The 12,908-nt window shown below is 42.6% G+C and overlaps 1 protein-coding gene across 4 annotated transcripts in view; it reads left to right on the forward strand.

The window, feature by feature from the left end:
* The window catches only part of LOC115114408 (astrotactin-1-like), a 247,848-nt gene that overhangs the window by 210,526 nt on the left and 24,414 nt on the right, over positions 1 to 12,908 (forward strand). For all 4 annotated transcript variants that reach the window (XM_029642614.2, XM_065013420.1, XM_029642615.2 and 1 more), the window contains one exon: positions 4,146 to 4,281. In XM_029642614.2, coding sequence (XP_029498474.1) covers positions 4,146 to 4,281 — 136 coding nt within the window. The remainder of the gene's footprint in view (positions 1 to 4,145; positions 4,282 to 12,908) is intronic.

Here is a 12,908-nt window from a genome sequence, read left to right on the forward strand (position 1 = left end):
GCTGTTCCTGCCATAATATGGACTTGGTCTTTTACCAAATAGTGCTATCTTCTGTATGCCATCCCTACCTTGTCACTTCACAACTGATTGGCTCAAGCGCATTAAGAAGGAAATAAATTCCACAAATGTGACCCGATTCAAGAAACTAGGTGTATGTCGCATGTCACGACTTAACAGGAGCTCCATGTGAATGTAAAAAATATATATATTTATCAAAATGCGTTTGGCAGAAATGCCTTCTTAAACATGTGAACTTTCATCTGTAAATACGATAAAATTGTTAAATTACGAGCCTCGTTGGTTAACTTCTTGATGCACTCATCCCGTTAGCGGGATAATTTTCATCAACCACCGCTTAATTACAGAGCGCCAAATTCAAATTAAATTACTAAAAATATTTAACCTCTAGTGACACCCCATCCCGTGAACGGGACCGTTGTCATCATCTGACACTAATTAGCATAACGCAACGGACATAAATCTTCCTAGAGAATATTCCTATTCATGAAAATCACAAGTGAAATATATTGGAACACAGTTTAGCCTTTTGTTAATCACCCTGTCATCTCAGATTGTCAAAATATGCTTTACAGCCAAAGCTAGACAAGCATTTGTGTAAGTTTATCGATAGCCTAGCATAGCATTATGCCTTGCTAGCAGCATGCAACCTTGTCACGAAAATCAGAAAAGCAATCAAATTAAATCGTTTACCTTTGATGAACTTCAGATGTTTTCACTCACGAGACTCCCAGGTAGATAGCAAAAGTTCATTTTTCCCAAAAGATTATTTTTATAGACGAAATAGCTCCTTTTGTTCTTCACGTTTGGATGAGAAATCGACCGGAAATTGCGGTCACGACAACGCCGAAAAATATTCCAAATTAGCTCTATAATATCGACAGAAACATGGCAAACGTTGTTTATAATCCATCCTAAAGGTGTTTTTCAAATATCTATTCGATAATATATCAACTGGGACAATTGGTTTCTCAGTAGAAGCGATTGGAATAATGGCTACCTCTGTATTTTACGCGAGAATTTCTCTGGGAGCATCAGGTGCCCATTTGCGCAATGAAGCCGCCTACAGGTATTCTTCAACATAAATGCGTAAAACTACGTCACAATGCTGTAGACACCTTGGGGAATACGTAGAAAGCGTAAGCTGGTTGATAGGGCATTCACAGCTCAATAGGGACTCATCGGAACGCAGGGCTTTCAAAAGATGAGTCACTTCCGGATTGGATTTTTCTCAGGCTTTCGCCTGTAACATCAGTTCTGTTATACTCATAGACAATAGTTTGACAGTTTTGGAAACTTTAGAGTTTTTCTATCCTAAGCTGTCAATTATATGCATATTCTAGATTCTGGGCCTGAGAAATAGGCAGTTTAATTTGGGTACGCTTTTCATCCAAACATCAAAATACTGCCCCCCACACTCAACAGGTTAAGCCACAGAAAAAGTTAGCAACCTTCCCACAAGCCATGATTGGCTGAGATAATGAGTGGGCTGGACATGCCGAGAGAGGAGTTCAGATTGGTCTGCCATAGAAGCTTGTCAGTCTGTGTTGGTAATCCTGTCGAACGCTGCTTTAAACATTTTTTTATTGTTGTTGTGGAATCAGTGGAATTAGAGTATGATGGAGATGGAGTAAACAAGTGTCTCCGGATTTCATCTTCAAACTAAGGGCAACCGTGGCATGGTATTCCTGACAGGGAGACGCGTCCATGCACGATGATGTATACAGGTAAGATAGCTAGGTAACGCTAGACTAACGTTAACTTGTAATATCTGAAAATGTTTCTAATTTTGACAGAAAGTGGTTTCATTTCAAGCTAACGCTAGCTGGCTGGCTGGCTAGCTGATATTATTTGCTGTTCTATTTAGAGCCTAATGTTAGCTCACTAACATTAAACATGGTTGGTTTGCTCCCAGCACTGTGGCATTGTTGGCACTGTTCATTGTTGTTTGACTAGCTAACGTTAGCTGTCTGGCTTGTTAGCTAATGCTTTGTGACGTGTATGTGAACTTGCACTTTGTTTACTTAGCTAAGTACATTGTTTACCTAGCTAGCAAGCTATATGTCTGAAGCTAAAGTGTACTGTTAGCTAGCTAGCTAACGTTAGCTGGCTGGATCCCTTGCTGATGTTATTATTCGTCTCCCAGAGACTTGTGCTGTTCTAGAGCCTAATGTTAGCTAGCAAACATTGGAAATTGTTGGTTAGCTCCCAGCACTTTGGCATTTTTGGTACTTTTTATTATTTAACTAGCTAACATTGGCTGGCTGGCTCGTTTGCTAACGTTACGTGACGTGTGTACAACACCCGTTGAATATGCCCGGAGTATGTAAACATCTGCAAAAAAAGCATAATGAAGTTGTTGCCAGCAGAACTGGTTAGGCTGTTTTCATGTTATCCAAAAGTAAACAAATCATCGGCCAGAGCATCAAGTGTGCGCTGCGAGAGCGAAACGTGATGAGTGGGGCTAAAGCTTAAGGTGGGGGTGTGAACGATGCTGAATGGGTGTAGATAAAGAAATGCTCTTCACTAGATAGCAAACCATTCAAAGGCGATTTCCTCAAAAGTGAGTTTACAAGTTCATTAAATTTCAAAGCAGAATTACTTTCCCATTGCTCCTCAAATGCAATGTATGATTAACCATTTTGTAGCTCTGAATGTCTACTTTTATATAATGTAACAAACACAATTTAAAATTTTGCTACATAAGACCGAATCCAGGTGGTGAGTCACAAATGAACTTTTAACAAGGCACACCAGTAAAATAAAATGCATTCCAGGTGACTATATCATTAATCTGGTTGAGAGAATGCCAAGAGTTTGCAAAGCTTTCCTCAAGGCAAAAGGTGACTACTTTGAAGAATCTCAAATATAAAATGTATTTTTATCTGTTTATGTTTAAAAAAAAAAGTTACTACATGATTCCATTTCTGTTATTTCATAGTTTTGATGTCTTCACTATTATTTTACAATGTAGAAAATAGTAAAAAAAAAAAAATAAAAAAATGGAATGAGTAGGTGTGTCCAAACTTTTGACTGGTACTGTAGATTATATATAAATATAATACACTCCTAGTACATTGTGCGTTATAGTACTGTATCTTGCCAATACTACTTTTAAAATTGACTCGTTTAAAGAACCATGATGTTTGAGACAGCTTTTACTTTAAGGACAAACGTTAAGTGCTTGTCATTCAGCTGTGGTTGTTTACATTAGGATTCTTTGATTGCTGGGAGAAATCACTGTGCCAAAAAGTTTGAAGTGAATTATGGGTTGACTCACCTTCTGAGGTTTTACAGTCAGTTTTGCAGACTTGGTCCCTCTAGCCAATATATTTCACTCCAGTTGTTAATGGATCGGTCAGGTGCTGAAGATGGCTGAGAGTTTTTCATATCGGGTCCCCAATTGCGTCTGGATTCACCACATGAACCATCCAAACGAGAGAGGAGTGTGAGAAGGCATGGAAAATTATCAATCAAGCAATAAGTCCCAGTATGGTGAACTTAAATATTTCACAATGTCACTTTTAATTTGCATCTTTTTGTTTTTAAAAAGACGTTCCTCTGTGCAAGATAAATATTTCTCAGTGACAGCTGGTACAGTCTTTTTTTTCTCTCTGTGACGGTTTCACTGGCACCTAACCCAATGTTTTTACCAGTTTGTGACCCATACGGGTTGAGCAGGATTCAGAGAGGACATACAGAGTGACCACTTGAGAGAATGTCTTTCCCAGTGAGCTAAAATGCATAGCCCCATAGCAAATGCCCTTTGATGCATGTAACCCTGCTGGGAAAACACCTTTCCTGCCTCTCCTTAATTAGAACAAGCATGGCATATTAGTTGAGCTAAGATCTGTGAAAACCTTATGTTGGTGGCTGACGGTACACATACTGTACATGTTCCTAATGTGCCCCAAACTGAATGTAAAAGCCTTAGATATTAGCCTATGTCTTAGAATAATTGATTCATGTGGGTTAAGCATCTCAATTTCCATTTCTCGCTGGTTATTTGAAGGTCTACTCAAATATGGTAGCTGTTGCAATGAATGAATATTTGTGATGTTTGTTGGTGGACATTTCCTCTCTTGATGTCAGTGATTATTTGATGAATGGGTTTTCCTCCCATACAGAGACAATGTTGAGCTTTGTGGATGATATCCTGTCTGGGGCCAAGTCTCCGTGTGTGATGCTTGGGGATATCCCTGACCTCCTGACCTCCTCCGTCAGCATGATCATTCGCTGCCTGGAGCCAGACACCACTTACATGTAAGTTACTGTACCATTAGCAATGGGTGTTTCTCTTGTGTTACAAAAGGAAAATACTATATCATCATTATCACCACTCAGATAATGTCAAATATACAGTACATAACTAACTTGTAAATGCATTGCTTGCCTCCTTCAAGCTTGATTTAGCAAGCAGTGACTTGAATGTAAGATATTTTAGAAAAAGACCACAACAAAAAAAGTGAAAAGGGAAAATGTGAAATTTGAGGAATTGCAGAATATGAAGATGGGTTACTGGATCATGTCAAACTAGCTAGCAAATCTTCTGAGAGTAAAGACAGAACCTGGGAAAGCATATTTCCTATAACTTTTATACTGTATTACAACTCTGCTGTCTATTGCGCTGAGGGAAGCACTGTCCTTGGCCTAAGCCAACTTCCCTGGATGTTCCATGGATGTGTAAGTCATGTAGGTGTTATCCAATGGAAACAGTCTACATGAAGGGAACAACAACCAGTTTGTGAAGGGGAGAGCCTGGAATCACTCCTCTGTCATGTGCATGTACTACTTAAAGACAAGTGTTTTAAATATGGTTCAGACAGTTGGGGAAGTAGCTCATACTTTGGAACAGCTTGAAAGTGCGTCAGCGTAGCACTTAATGCTAATAGCAGAAACAAGAATCATAAGATCAAGAGATTAGGTGCACAGACAAACATGACAGAGAAGACCTTGTCCTTGACAAAATGTGCACTATGTAACGGTTTTGACTTGAGGTTATTATTTATAGGGGTGCCAGGTAGGTTGTGCCTACCAGAGAAAATATTGGTTTCTCCTTTTGGTTTGGGAGGGAATGAGTCCCATCTGGTCCGTCAAGTCTACACGAATACAAATGACTTATGTAAAAGTCAGGATGGAAATCAACTTTTCATAAACCCTTAAAACATTGGAAAGAATTTCAAAAACAACTGTATTCTTTTGCGTGGGTTGTATTACCAACATAAATGATTACACACACATATAATAATAACACAATGAGTTCTGGTTCCTCCAGAAATGTCCTGTACCTCGGGCCTAAAAAGAGTCCAGCCCGGTAAAGAAGTTCAGGGAACTCAAGTGACCTTAGTCACGCAATGTTTGTCCGTTCATACAAGTGTAGCGTACACCCAGTATCAAATCATACAATCAATATAACAATTATTTTACCACACAACTATAAAGCGTATCAACTCTTACTAAGTCCTCAACTACAACTAACTACATTTACATTTACATTTAAGTCATTTAGCAGACGCTCTTATCCAGAGCGACTAACAAATTGGTGCTTTCACCTTATGACATCCAGTGGAACAGCCACTTTACAATAGTGCACCTAGGTCTTTTAAGGGGGGGGGGAGGGAGGGGGGGGGGGAGAAGGATTACTTTATCCTATCCTAGGTATTCCTTAAAGAGGTGGGGTTTCAGGTGTCTCCGGAAGGTGGTGATTGACTCCGCTGTCCTGGCGTCGTGAGGGAGTTTGTTCCACCATTGGGGGGCCAGAGCAGCGAACAGTTTTGACTGGGCTGAGCGGGAACTGTACTTCCTCAGTGGTAGGGAGGCGAGCAGGCCAGAGGTGGATGAACGCAGTGCCCTTGTTTGGGTGTAGGGCCTGATCAGAGCCTGGAGGTACTGAGGTGCCGTTCCCCTCACAGCTCCGTAGGCAAGCACCATGGTCTTGTAGTTTTGCGCAACTACATAAATCATCACAGTATGCATCACATCAAAACAAATGAAACACCGTATACAAAAAGGTTGTAGTCAGTCGGTCAGTCAGACAGTCCAATCCGCCAACAGATCTCCAGCGGAGAAAGGCCAGGAAGAACAGAGGGGTGTAGTCCATGGAAGCAAAGAGTGGATCCGATCCTGGGTGAACTCTATTAGGCTACAAAACACACGTTTAAAACCAACAAAACAGACAGAATAGAGAAGCTTCGGAACAGAGGGCTGAACACATCCTCATTCACGTCTCCATCACAACCCCACTTTTGCGCAGCTGATGCTGGCTATTTAATTGGGAATTAAAGGGAAAGCACCCTATTGGAAGCAGAAGCACTGAGACGGTTCAGAAAAATTCAGGGCCGTCACACACCCCCTCCCCTGGAAAAAGCCGACCATTGCACTGGAAGGCACATCTTGGTCGGGGAAACCGAGAAAGGTCTCCTCATCACTTTCCTCTACAAAAATATTCATGACTTTTTGGAGCTCACGCTCCACAGCTGAGGGGTCACAGGCTGTGAGACTTCTGGGTCTGGGAATCCGAGAAAAGTCTCCTCACTTTCCTCTTCAAAGATATCCAGGACCTTGCGGTGCTCAATCGCCTCCAATTCCTCAGCCGAGGGGTAACAGGCCTTAAGGCGTGAGACATGGACAACGCGCATATATTCACCTGTGTCCTCTTTCACCACTCGGTAGTTCAAAGGGCCCAGCTGCTCCAAAATTGTTCAGATTTCGAGTAAGGATGAGAGCGAAGCCACACCCGATCACGAAGCTGGAACTGCATGTCTCATCTGTTCTTATCATAATTTCTCTTCTGCTTGAGTCGAGCCTGGATCATGTTCTTTGAGACAAGAGCTCTCAAGTCGTGGAGATGGACTACCTGGTCATAGCAAGCAGCGTCTGGAGTAAGCTGCTGGGGTCCTGGCACCATATCCAAGGGTTCTCGGAGGGGACGACTTAGGTTCAGCTCTGCAGGTGTGACTCCAGTGGACTCTTGCACAGCAGAATTCAGGGCAAATCGAAACTCGTGAAGATGCTTGTCCCAGTGTTTGTGCTGGGTCCCTACATAGGAAGCAACCATTGTCTTCAAGGTTTGATTTACTCTCTCAGTGAGGTTGGTCTGTGGGTGATAGGCCGTGGTCAACTTCTGTCTCAGGTTCCATCTTTGGCAGGTCTCCTCAAAGAGATCAGAGACAAATTGGGAACCTCGATCAGACAGGATGTAATCAGGCACTCCCCAGGGAGTCAGGATCTCTTTCGTAAGGATGTTAGAGACGGTCCTCGCTGTTGCCTGACGCAGGGCAAAGAGCTCCACCCAAACAAGCATGTACACATTCTGATTGGAGCTTCTAGGATTTCCCAAGGTCGGGTAACCACCGTTTGCTGCAACTTGCCAGCAGGCTTTCTACCTTCTGGTTTGTACATTTGACAAACCTGACAGTTTCGGATGTGTGACTTCACATCCATGCTCAGATGTGGCCAGTACAGTAATGCTTGCAACCGCTTGTAGGTTTTGAACCTGCCCAAATGACCAGCTAATGGGTCTTCATGGAAATGTTGAAGCAGTTAAAGGCGTAGAGTTTCAGGTATGTACATTTGGTAGAGGGTTCTGTGAGGTAGTTGCACAACACGGTAGACTTTGTCTTCAATGATGGTCAGCTTTGTGGTAGGATTGACCATCTTTTCTCCATCTTCCAGGATAGTCTGATACAAAGCCTGTACTTCTGGATCATCCTGTTGGGCTTTCCAAATGGCCCCATCAGAGATGGGAAAGTCAGTTTTGGGTCTCGACTGCTAGACAGGACAGTAGCACATGTAAGATGAGGGCCACCATTACCACAAGCAGGAGCTCTGGATAAGGCATCTGGAACAGTGTTGTATTTTCCTTTCCTGTATTCTACTGCAAAGGTGAACTCTTGCAACCGTAGAGCCCATCTAATGAGTCTGGTACTTGGTTTGTTGGTCTTGAACACCCACACAGGGGAGGAATGGTCAGTGACCACAGTGAAGTGTCTTCCCTCCAGGTAGTACCTCCACTTTTCCAAAGCCCAGACAACTGCAAGGCACTCTTGCTCGGTTGTGGAGTAGTTCCGTTCTGCTCCATTCAATGTCCGACTGGCGAACGCTAGCACTTCTTCAGTGCCAAGTCCAGTCTGTTGGACTAGGACAGCACCACGTCCAACATCACTTGCATCAGTGTAAACAACAAAAGGGCAATAAAAGTTGGGATGACCTAAAATGGGAGGTGTGACGAGGTGTCGTTTCAGGGTTTCAAAGGAGGTCTGGTACTCTGCCGTCCATAGAAATTTCGCTCCAACGCGTTGAGGGGTTCTGCCACCTGGGAGAAGTTTGACACAAACCGATGGTACCATCCAGCCATCCCAAGAAATCGTTGAAGGGCCTTGAGTGTGGTTGGCACAGAGAAGTCTTGTACAGCCTTTGTCTTTTCAGGATCCACATGAATGCCGTCAAAAGACACAATATGGCCAAGGAACTTCAGGGAGGTTTGGCAGAAGTTGCACTTCTTCATATTCAAGGTCAGACCAGCTTCTCTTAGCTTGAAGATGCTTGAAGATCTTGAAAGTGTTGTTCTCTGTTCTGGGAGTAGATTATTATATCGTCCAGGCAGACTAAACAGATTTTCCCTTTGAGCTCACCTAACGCAATCTCCATGAGTCTTTGGAAAGTGGCAGATGCATTATTTAATCCAAAGGGCATCACCTTAAAGGAAAACAAGCCCTCAGCACAGACAAAAGCAGTCTTGTCCTTGCTTTCCTGGTCCATTTCAACTTGCCAATAACCACTATTGAGGTCAAGGGTAGTGAACACAACAGCACCAGACAATGACTCCAGGATCTCGTGGATGGTGGGAAGAGGATAGGCATCAGTCTGGGAAACATTGTTGGTCTTCCTATAGTCCACACAAAATCTAAGACCACCAGTCTTTTTTGGGATGAGGACAACAGGAGCAGCCCAGGGAGAAGAGGAACGTTCTATTATATCTTGTGTTAACATATCATTAATGAGTCCCTTTTGGATGAATAGCGTCGCTGGGGACCAACGATATGGCTTCTGCTTGATCGGCATTTCCTGTGTAAGGAATATTTTGTGCTTCAGGAGCCCGGTGCGTCCTAGCTTTGAAGTACATACATCAGCATTATTCTGCAGCTGTTCCAACAGCCTTAACTCCTCTGGCTGTTCCAGCTGAGCTCTTCTCACAGCCGGTAAAAGGAGATCATCAGAAGGATTAGCAAGGGTTAGTGGTACCGGAGCAACGGCAGAGAAGACTGCCACATTTGATCCCCAATCATGTAACTTCGTAGCTTCTGAATGGAAGAAATTATTCTTGCTCAGATTGTATGGAAACCAGTAGCAATTGTGTGCGATATCAATCTGGACACCACACAATAAATGTTCCTTTTGTTCCATAAAGATAATTTTTATATCCAAAATACCTCCGTTTGTTTCGTGCGTTATGTTCAGAAATCCACAGGCTCGAGCGGTCACGACAACGCAGGCGAAAATTCCAAATAGTCTCCGTAATGTCCACAGAAACATGTCAATCGTTTTTTATAATCAATCCTCAGGTTGTTTAAAATATATAATCGATAATATATCAACCGCGACTGTCTTCTTCGGTAGGAGGGAGAGACAATGGCTGCGCAAGCAAAACTCATGTGAACAAAATAAAAGGCTGAAACTATGTCTAAAGACTGTTGACACCTTGAGGAAGCGATAGGAAAAGGAATCTGGTTGATATCCCTTTAAAATGGAGCGAAGGCAGGCTATGGAACATGGAGCATTCAAAATAGAAGCCACTTCCTGGTTTGATTTTCCTCAGGTTTTCACCTGCAATATCAGTTCTGTTATACTCACAGACAATATTTTTGACAGTTTTGGAAACTTGAGTGTTTTCTATCCTAATCTGACAATTATATACATATTCTAGCATATGGGCCTGAGAAATAGGCCATTTACTTTGGAAACGTTATTTTTCCAAACATAAAAATCGTGCCCCATAGCTGAAAGAGGTTAATGGGCATCGCCCCCACATGACATCTACTCAAATCACCATGAACAAAAGAGCTAGGAGGGATTGAGGAAGTAGAGGGGGAGGGAGTTATCGGACCATAAAAATGAACACCAGGATGCATGGTGGATTGCATCCTGCAAGGGGTGGCTGCAGCATGACCTTGTCTTGGCGGTTCGGAGGTTCCAGCTTGGCCCTCAGTGGTCTGAACAGAAGTGGACACCAGAGAAGCTCTGTGCAAGGAGTTGTGCCTAATGGAGGCCATGTCCACAGACACGTCATCTAACATTAACACAATTAGAAAGCTCGTTCTGCAAGTGGTCTACAGTGTTAACCAGGGGAGAAAAAAACAGAATTAACGTCCTTGAAGACCTCAGTGTGGTGATGTTGCAGGCGCTATTGGAGAGCGGCAGTGAGTTGGTTTCGTTGGTAGTCAAACTGCCTGTCCATGGCACCGGTAATTTCCCGTCTTCCACTCTCACTGAGCTCTGTCAACTGTGGGTTAGAGTGCTCAGTGAGTTTCTGAATTCCATGGCACTCTGTTGTTGCTCTTCCCTCAGACATTTGAATTTATGGTGGAATAGAGTTTGGAGATGTTGTTGAGTCCGACGAATATCAAGGATGTCACCTTGAAGTTGTACGACTACAACCTCATGAGATAAACCAGACAATGGCGGAAGGTTGGGTGTCAGAGGGAGGGCTAGCTCAGTACTTCCACACAGTTCCATGTCAATAAGTGAGTAACTGGTTAGACCTCCTGTGGCCGGTGGTCCAGACCGAGCATTCAGATTCCCAGGGCTCTTGCCCAAATCAACTCCATTATCTCCATTCACATTGATTTGTGTTGTCAGCTTGATGGTCAGAATGGCCCTGTGTATTCCCATTGACAGGTAGGATATGGATGAGCACATTTTCTTGGGTTGAATCCATTGTTTTAATTCCACACAAAAGATTTGCTTTGGTTAGTTCTCAATGTTGAGCTGTCCCATCTGGGGAGCCATTTTTTTATGTAACCGTTTTGATTTGAGGTTATTATTTATAGGGGTGCCAGGTAGGTTGTGCCTACCAGAGAAAACATTGGTTTCTCCTTTTGGTTTGGGAGGGAATGAGTCCCATCTGGTCCGTCAAGTCTACACCAATACAAACGACTTATCTAAAAGTCAGGATGGAACTTTCCAAAAACATTGGAAAGAATTTCAAAAACAACTATTCTTTTGCGTGGGTTGTATTACCAACAAATGATTACACACACATATAATAATAACACAATGAGTTCTGGTTCCTCCAGAAATGTCCTGTACCTCGGGCCTAAAAAGAGTCCAGCCCGGTAAAGAAGTTCAGGGAACTCAAGTGACCTTAGTCACGCAATGTTTGTCCGTTCATACAAGTGTAGCGTACACCCAGTATCAAATCATACAATCAATATAACAATTATTTTACCACACAACTATAAAGCGTATCAACTCTTACTAAGTCCTCAACTACAACTAACTACATAAATCATCACAGTATACATCACATCAAAACAAATGAAACACCGTATACAAAAAGGTTGTAGTCAGTCGGGCAGTCAGACAGTCCAATCCGCCAACAGATCTCCAGCGGAGAAAGGCCAGGAAGAACAGAGGGGTGTAGTCCATGGAAGCAAAGAGTGGATCCGATCCTGGGTGAACTCTATTAGGCTACAAAACACACGTTTAAAACCAACAAAACAAACGGAATAGAGAAGCTTCGGAACTGAGGATTGAACACATCCTCATTCACAAAGGGAAAGCGCCCTATTGGAAGGAGAAGCACTGAGACGGTTCAGAAAAATTCAGGGCCATCAACTATTTGGGATGTTATTTCAATGTACATATTTTTCTTTTTTTTTATCACAAATACGTCAAATATAACATTTATGCTGGATGTACAGTTGAAGTCGAAAGTTTACATACACTTAGGTTGGAGTCATTAAAACTTGTTTTTCAACCACTCCACAAACTTCTTGTTAACAAACTATAGTTTTGGCAAGTTGGTTAGGACATCTACTTTGTGCATGACACAAGTAATTTTTCCAACAATTGATTTCAGACAGATTATTTAACTGTATCACAATTCCAGTGGGTCAGAAGTTTACATATACTAATTGACTGTGCCTTTAAACAGCTTGGAAAATTCCAGAAAATTATGTCATGATTTTAGAAGCTTCTGATAGGCTAATTGACATTATTTGAGTCAATTGGAGGTGTACCTGTGGATGTATTTCCAGGCCTACCTTCAAACTCTGTGCCTCTTTGCTAGACATCATGGGAAAATCCAAAGGAATCAGCCAAGACCTCAGAAAAACAATTGTAGACCTCCACAAGTCTGGTTCATCCTTGGGAGCAATTTCCAAACGCCTGAAGGTACCATGTTCATCTGTACCAAAAACAGTACGCAAGTATTAACACCATGGGAACACGCAGCCATCAATACACTCCGTAAGGAAAAGCGTTCTGTCTCCTAGAGATTAACGTACTTTGGTGCGAAAGTGCAAATCAATCCCAGAACAACAGCAAAGGACCTTGTGAAGTGAAGACGCTGGAGGAAACAGGTACAAAAGTATCTATAACCACAGTAAAACGAGTCCTATATGAACATAACCTGGAGAAATGTTTGGAGGAAAAAGGGTGAGCTTGCAAGCTGAAGAACACCATCCCAACTGTAAAGCACGGGGGTGGCAGCATCATGTTGTGGGGTGCTTTGCTGCCGGAGGGACTGGTGCACTTCACAAAAAAGATGGCATCATGAAGGGAGGAAAATGATGTGGATATATTGAAGCAACATCTCAAGACATCAGTCAGGAAGTTAAAGCTTGGTCGCAAATGGGTCTTCCAAATGGACAATGACCCCAAGCATACTT

The sequence above is a fragment of the Oncorhynchus nerka genome, linkage group LG9b, assembly GCF_034236695.1.
Source record: "Oncorhynchus nerka isolate Pitt River linkage group LG9b, Oner_Uvic_2.0, whole genome shotgun sequence".
Classification (NCBI taxonomy): Eukaryota; Metazoa; Chordata; class Actinopteri; order Salmoniformes; family Salmonidae; genus Oncorhynchus; species Oncorhynchus nerka.